Source organism: Camelina sativa, chromosome 6 (assembly GCF_000633955.1).
Source record: "Camelina sativa cultivar DH55 chromosome 6, Cs, whole genome shotgun sequence".
NCBI classification, from domain to species: domain Eukaryota; kingdom Viridiplantae; phylum Streptophyta; class Magnoliopsida; order Brassicales; family Brassicaceae; genus Camelina; species Camelina sativa.
In genome coordinates this window covers 26,177,992-26,185,714 of record NC_025690.1, presented here as the reverse complement: position 1 = coordinate 26,185,714, position 7,723 = coordinate 26,177,992, and the positions used below count along the sequence as shown (strand labels likewise).

Here is a 7,723-nt window from a genome sequence, read left to right as displayed (position 1 = left end):
ACTAAATGTGGCGGAATTGAAAGTGGTCCATCCATCAACGACGCTACGGTTCCCGGTGATAACCGTTTGGTTAATGCCGTCACCGATCATCATAACATACCTCTTGCTCTTGGGAATGTCCACGTATTCCTCGTACAATCCCGCCGTTACGTAGATCAAGAAGTAACCGTTACTACCGTCTGTTTTGTTTGGCGCGGCTGCAATTGCCTCGTTTATGGTCGTGAAGTTTCCCGTCCCGTTCTGGATCACCGTCACAATGTCGCTCACCTGAACGGCGTCTGTTTCAGCTTGGAGAAGCTTTCTCCCACTTCTAGTCACGGTGTTGTAAACGGCACGTGCCCTTTCCGTCATCTTTAACGGTAGTCTACCGTTACGGAAACCAAAAAACTTTTTGAAGCGGGATTGTGGTTGCCAAATCGGTCTCGATCTTTGCCTTCTTGGCACCCAACCTACAAATTAATGTACGATATTTTTATTTCATATTTTAGTTTACACAAACACACATATTTTGATTTTATCAATAGTATTTTTGTGGTCGTGATTTCTGTGAAATCTAACGATATTTTAGTTATTTAACATGTATTACGCATGTTTGAACCGAGTTATATCACATCGATACTCTAACATAAACCATTACGCTATAAGTTATAGAGAGTGATTTTTTCTTGAATAAAATAAAACATTCTTCAACGAAGGCAAGATTAGCATAAATGAAATGAAGATTTCGTGTCACATTATATATATGATTACGTGTATATTTAAATTAAAATAAATGGAGAATACGTGCATGTTGATAATATTTTGTTTATACCTTTGGAGAAAAGGGCAAGAGACACCCCATAGAGTTTTGTGTCGTTGAAAAGATCACCGGAGAGACCATTTTCTGATGCCGTTGATTTAAGTCCTTCAAGACAAGTCTGTTCGTTGGTGATGGCTGCACTCAGAAATGTATGAACATCCTCGGCCCTAGATAACGACAGCGTTTTGGTGGAATCGGCGGTCTGTGAGCTACTAAGGAGGAAGTCCATAGTCAGGCTGGCTAGGAATTTGCAGTCTTGGAGAGCCCCCACGGTGACTTTAGCGGCCACTTTGCCTTTCCGGTTAAGTTGATCGTCGATCAGCGAAATGAAACGGCGGGCCCTTGAGAGAGACCGTCGAAGGGAGAAACGGCCGTAGGAGTATATATCTCCGGGCTGGTTTGGAAGAACCGATCTACAGTATGATGGATCCGGCGCGAATCGACATACGTTTGACGGTGAAGTGGCATTTCCGGTGGCCGTTATTTTTGCGGAAAGAAAAAGAGATGGTAATAAGGAGAGGCAGGCAAGGGTGAACAAGAACATGAGCTTTTGAGACATCTTTTGGTTTTTCATTACTGCTTTAAACTTAATCGTGTGTTTTGGTTGGAGATATTCTAATTTGTTAAGTGTGTTGGATTATATATAGGGTTTTGAGAAACCTTGAAATTTTGTTTGCATACAAGTTCAAGTCAATAATAATGTGTGTACATATTAACATATATAATTGTGGCGGTGTCAAAAAAATCAACATATATTTATACCATATTGTTATGATATTCACACGCATATATGGATCTGTCTCTCACAGAAAGATTAATTAGTTAAATAATCACCGTAGTTAGGAAGTAACTCCATCCCTGAGAATGATTAAATGGGTATTGAAGTTGAAAGGTTAATTAATTGATTTTTTTTTTCCTTTTTTGGTTTATGATTTTTCTTCAAAAGTCAAATTTTGAGCAACTTCTGTTACGGCAATTTGAATTTGTATAATCAGAGTGAGGGTTTCGTAATTTAAAATTGTCAACCAACGTTAGGCAATACACGAAAATTATCGATTATATATATATAACATGTTGGTAAAACAGCACATTGCACATCAATAAAGTCAAAATCTTGACAATATGAACTTTGATTGACTAGGGACCATTGCAAATAAAATTCGTTTTAAAACTGTATACAAGGAAGGTTCCATGCATAAGATGAGTAAATTTAGAATAACTGTACATTTGAAAAAAAAATGTTGGTCAAATATATAGATTATGAGTTCAAAATGGTAATTCATTTATTTAGTTTTTATTTTACTTCGATTGCCTTTGCTCAAAACGTAATGTATTCAATGAAGAGTTGATCAGCGAGTTTTTATCATAATTTCTTGTTATAAATGAAAAAAACGTATACTGCATTATTTTATAAAGTTGTAACGAATCCAATTATTGAGTAATATGTTAATTTCCCTGCATTAAATTGGCTGTGTATGATAGTTTTGTTTTTAAGTTAGAGGATGAGATACGTATTTTGGATTATGTTTGTATACATAGTGACACATAAAATCGAATCAGTTTTTATAGAATGTTCGTAGATTATATATTAATTCTTTTTTGACAACAGATCGATATATACCAATATCTTACTTAATTCACTACCTACACATGTATTTGATCGTAATCCCGTCATAAAATATAAATTAAAATTCATTGACATATTACAATAATGATTGTTTAATTGAACTTCACCAAAACATGTAACCGATGGTTTGTGATGGTGCCATTGTATTTAGTATTAATTGATAAAATACAATTAATTTATAAATGTATGTATCATTAAGGTTGATTGTGTACGTGTCATGTGGGATATTATATATTATCATAGAGAACAACACAACACTAATAAACATAACACTATATATATTCGGAACGAAAACATAAGCAAACATATTGAATATGTAGCATATGTTCATTGATCTTTAAAATTTCACTTATTTTACGGTTTTTGGGATATAAATATGATGCGTGTTGGCAATGTGTCTAATAAGGTTGATTAAACCGCGTCTCAGTTCTAAAGAGTGTTTGAAGCGGCGAAGTTTGATATGAAAATACAACGCGTGAAGAAATTACATGCAATGACGAAGGAGTTGGACCGTTTGCGTAACTCAAGAAAATTTACACACACACAACTTTTGTAAAGTCAAAGCGTTGTTTAAGAGAATATGTTTTTACTGTAGATTATAATCAACCAATTTTCGTTTTTAATGACAATATTTACTTATCCAAAAGCCACTAGCAATACTGGTTGTTTCGGATTACGCGGAGAAAGCATGTACCTTATCGCATGTTTTAGGCAAGTTTCGAGTTGTGTTTGTTAATTATTTGACGTTCATCAGTTTCGTCTTCCTCACCCTATTTCCAAATTCAGAAGATATTGTATTCCACGTACGTACGTTCTCAGTAAATTTGGCATGTATAAGTTGCAATCGCCAAAACCAAAAGTATATGACATGTGTATCACACTGTGCAGTGAATAATATATCAAGAATCTTAGGAGGAATATATAAGATGTTTGTAAACTTTGATTATAGATAGATACGTTGAACACTCGGATGAAACCATGATTTAATAGCGGGCTCGCCTATTACGTATGACCCATTTAGGGCAATAGAAACATGGATGGATTGATATAAAATTTAGTAGCCGTTGGGGATAGACTTGTCGTGAGTTTCCTCGGGCGAGAAGACGAAAGGGCCAACGGTGAAGAGCTTCATCTTAAGCTTGTTTTCTAGTAGACGATATTTTTGGAGAATGGCTCCGCTGATTCCACGGTTGATCTCCGTTGGAATAGAACACGTGTCGGATGGAGAAAGCTCAAGAAACGCCCTGCACTCTTTGATCCTCATTACCTTCTTATTATAAGCATCCTTCACTTCCGACGAAGAAAGCGTCGCCAGGAAATAACCCTTCGCATCCGTCGCTTGGCTAAGCACCGTCACATCCTCTGTTTCGTAACCGTACTCATCGGCTCTCTCACATGTCACCCTCGCTACTGCACCTGTACGTCCACATACCATAATCTCAGTTAATTAATTGTCCCTATATTGAATGAATATTTCTATCACTATACATAATATCATCTAGTCAAAATATATATTCACGAATCATGATGAGATCTAATTACCTTGGAGAGGGGTAAGCTTAGATCCTTGTTTGCAGTAGATGAGACCTTGAACTCCGATCATCGAGGAAAGCAGTTCCCCCTCGGTGATAGTGGTTACTCCGGCAGCGAACAGAGACGAGAGAAGTAGCATGTAAGGAACGAAGCACAGCGAAAAAGTTTGTGCCATTTTAATATTAAGTATACAATATTCAAATGTAATATAGATAAATAGATGTATAACTTGTGTGTTATTGATGCATGAAATCTCTACTGCGAGAGTACGTTATATAGGATTTTAACGATAAGGTTGGTACAATCTAAAATTAATTACAGTATATCTATGAGAATAAGGGATCTGACTTGAGCGCACGTTTTGGCTCGTGATGATACTAATCACTGCATTATTTATGCATCCAATAGACAAGTGTCTCCTTTTGATGCATTTGGAGGACGTGCAGCCACTTTTTATTTTATTTTATTTTACAATACATAATTTGTTATAGATATTGAATTAGTTTCAATTTTGTTCGACAAGAAACCACAAAGCGTCGAGTCTCTTCTTAACAATTTTTTTTTTTATCTTAATTAATGTTAATATTTGTACTTATCTATTTGAGATTTGACGTTAAACAAAATTAACGGAAGGCATGATTTCGTTATTACGGTACTTACTTTTTTTTTAAATCACGTAGACAAAAAAAAAAAAAAATGAAATCACCTTCACCTGCTGACCTGCATACGTTTTTCCACTAAAATTAACTTCAAACTCTTAATGGCTGTCATTAGTATAGTTAGATATACGCAAAAATTGTTAAAGTTTCGACGGACCCAAAACCCAATTAACTTGGGATCAGAGAAAATTATTATCTTAAATAACTTACCAAGTACTATTTATTTAAGGAGGTTTTAGGTAATCATAATGTGTTCGAACCAAAAAAAGAAGAAGAAGTAATCGTAATTAATGATGACTACTACTATATGTTAGTTAATTTCAGCGATTTAAATATCACTCTTTCTCAATCAGACACATTTTTGGATGAAAGAACCGAAAATATAACGATATGAATATTAGTTTCCCTATTGTTATACAAATGTGTAAAATCATCAAACTTAGTAACATTTCTTATTTCTTTTCTTGTTGAGTGTTGCCAGCTTATTCTTTAGGAAACTAGCTAATTAAGATTTCAGTAACGTATTATTTATTTAAAGTGAAGCAAACAAAAAAAAAATCATAGCCAAGAATGAAAGAATGGAAAATAATCATAAACCGCGATCTAATGATTTATTGTGATCCCTAGTAAACCGGTTTGGGAGCCACGGGGCTAGAGAAATAGAAAGGTTCAAGGGTGTAGAGGATCAAATTGTCGTGGCTAAGGAAATTGGAGTTGTCGGAAGAGAGTGGAGCTCCGGTGACACCTCTGTTGACATTGGTCGGAGTCTTACACGTGGAGAGCGGAGAACTCTCAAGCTTCACGTTGCAGCTGTTGATGTTTTTCACCTTGAGGGAGAGTCCGTAAGCGACGAAGTAGAAATATCCCTTCAAGTCTGTTGGGTAGCTCGAGATTGTAACCTTAGCTATTAGCTTTCCATATGAGTCGAAGATGGGACACACAACCTTAACCTTGGCCCCTGTCAAGTACAGCACCGGTTTGGCTCAGTCCAAGACGAAATATGACAAATTTTAAAATTCTCCAATATTTCAGAATTCATAGTTAAATGTGTATTCTAAGATATTCATAAAATTATGTTATTGTCAACAAGAAGCGATTTGTAGTTTTTTTTTTAGCGGCTCTTATCCCCGAATACAGACTCAATTTCTATACCGAAGTGTTTTGCTCCACGTGTTATATATCTAGTGAGTTTACATAGAATGTATGGCAAAATACGAAATCGAAATTGCAACTGCACCTTGGATAGGGTAGGTTTTGTAGCCAGATTTGCACAAGATGAGACCTTCGATGGCCAAATCAGGGTTTGGTTTTGGCAAGTACTGCTGAGTCTCAACCGGTAATGTGTAGGTGGTGGCTGGTATGGGAACGTAAGGTTGTGATGGAGTGTACCTGGTAGGTGGTGGCACGTAGTAATCTGCGGCGGCCACAACCAACACTAGCGCGAGGAGGCGGATGGAAACGGCGGCGCTTGTGAATACCATTGTTATTAGCTCTTGTTCGTGGTGCTGTTTGGTTGGTTGAAAGTTTGATCACAAGACATAGCCTTACATAATATGATATATAGAATTATCGTAAGATTGATTATGAGGCAAGTGTCAGCTAGATGTCGGCTGGGGGAGAGAGAGACTAATTGGGGGCACGTTTAAATTTGTGTCAACGTAGTAAGCATTTCACCACCAAAATCTAATATTGAATGGGATAAGTTTTGATAAAATATTATTTATCAAGTGACAGACAAGGAGCCGAATCAAACCGGTGATTGAGACGCAATGATTTTGTTTCATGGTTATACACATTGCTAAAAAGTATTTATAAATGTTTACGAAAAAAGGATGTGTATAAATGTACCCTTTTTTACATGCATTAGNGGCGGGGCTTGTGGATACCATTGTTAAATAGCTCTTGTTCGTGGTGTTGTTTGGTTAGTTGAAAGTTTGATCACAAGACATGGCTCTTATACTATATAGAACACAATATGATATATAGAATTATCGTAAGATTGATTATGAGGCAAGTGTCAGCTAGATGTTGGTTGGGGGGGGAAGAGACTAATTGGGTGCACGTTTAAATTTGTGTCAACGTTAGTAAGCATTTCACCCCCAAAATCTGATATTGATTGGGATATGTTTTGCTAGCATAGTATTTATGAAATGACACACAAGGATCCGAAGCAAACCGGTGATTGAGACGCAATGATTGTTATTTATTAAAAAAAAAAAAATGATTGTTATTATGGTTTATATATACTGCTAAAAAGTATTTATAAATGTACGATTTTTTTTACATGCATTAATGATTATGTGATAGTTAGATAAATAAACTAAAAGATCTAAAATCATTTATTTGGTCATGTAATAAAATAATATCTTGAGGTAGGATCGGAGTAGAAGTATGTACAGACGCTTGCTCGTGTCTAAATAGTGAGTTAACCTTTTTATTTTCTTTATAAAATGTTCATTGGCCTAGTTGCAATAGGTATGCTATACTTTTATAACAAAGTTGAGATAGTTTCTAGAAGAACTTGGTCGTCAAGCAAAAAAACTGCAGCGACTCTGACTTGTCTCTCTGTATAAAAACCCAAAGCCAATGATGATGATTCTCTTTCAATGTAGGACAGGACTCCATTCAAATAACACAAAAACACCATCATAAAAAAAAGAAAAAAAAAATGTGTGGGGGCGCTGTCATATCAGATTTCATCTGGTCGAAATCGTCGTTTGCAGAGAGTCAAGCCGGCTCTGTGAGCAACAACAAGAAGCGTAAACCCGTCTCAGGCGGTACACTTTGGTTTCGAGTTTCGTATTGGTATTGGTTTTGTTTAGCTTCATTCACCTAATATAATAATAACCGTTTCGTTTCTGATTGGGGAATATCGTCGAACAGTTGGTGGGCAAAGAGATGGGAAGCGAGAGAGGAAAAATCTGTACAGAGGGATAAGGCAGAGGCCGTGGGGCAAATGGGCAGCGGAGATTCGTGACCCGAGGAAAGGAACACGTGTCTGGCTCGGCACATTCAAAACCGCCGAGGAAGCTGCTCGAGCTTACGACGTTGCAGCCATCAAAATCCGTGGCCAGAAAGCGAAACTGAATTTCCCAAACACTAGTA

The 7,723-nt window shown here is 36.5% G+C and overlaps 4 protein-coding genes across 6 annotated transcripts in view; 1 reads left to right on the top strand and 3 right to left on the bottom strand.

Moving 5' to 3' along the window:
• Positions 1-1,483, bottom strand: part of LOC104793745 (probable pectinesterase/pectinesterase inhibitor 20) — a 6,514-nt gene extending 5,031 nt beyond the window's left edge. For 2 of the 3 annotated variants that reach the window (XM_010520157.2, XM_019226900.1), the window contains exons 1-2: positions 812-1,479; positions 309-449 (exon numbers count right to left, since the gene is read on the bottom strand). In XM_010520157.2, coding sequence (XP_010518459.1) covers positions 309-449; positions 812-1,373 — 703 coding nt within the window. In that variant the 5' untranslated portion in view covers positions 1,374-1,479. Of the gene's footprint in view, positions 1-2; positions 450-811 lie in introns of all 3 variants that reach the window. The other variant, XM_010520158.2, reaches the window with a different exon arrangement.
• Positions 3,356-4,183, bottom strand: LOC104793744 (proline-rich protein 3-like). The gene is made up of 2 exons (XM_010520156.1): positions 3,969-4,183; positions 3,356-3,842 (listed from the first exon to the last, which is right to left on the bottom strand). The coding sequence occupies exons 1-2, from the start codon at positions 4,132-4,134 to the stop codon at positions 3,481-3,483; spliced, it is 528 nt and encodes a 175-aa protein (XP_010518458.1). The 5' UTR covers positions 4,135-4,183; the 3' UTR covers positions 3,356-3,480.
• On the bottom strand, positions 5,190-6,120 carry LOC104793743 (proline-rich protein 3-like). Its single transcript, XM_010520155.2, has 2 exons — positions 5,856-6,120; positions 5,190-5,576 (listed from the first exon to the last, which is right to left on the bottom strand). Exons 1-2 carry the CDS (start codon positions 6,097-6,099, stop codon positions 5,242-5,244), a joined length of 579 nt encoding a protein of 192 aa, XP_010518457.1. The 5' UTR covers positions 6,100-6,120; the 3' UTR covers positions 5,190-5,241.
• LOC104793742 (ethylene-responsive transcription factor ERF071-like) overlaps positions 7,132-7,723 on the top strand; it is a 2,775-nt gene continuing 2,183 nt past the window's right edge. Inside the window, exons 1-2 of the mRNA XM_019246463.1 lie at positions 7,132-7,395; positions 7,502-7,720. Coding sequence (XP_019102008.1) covers positions 7,287-7,395; positions 7,502-7,720 — 328 coding nt within the window. The 5' untranslated portion in view covers positions 7,132-7,286. The remainder of the gene's footprint in view (positions 7,396-7,501; positions 7,721-7,723) is intronic.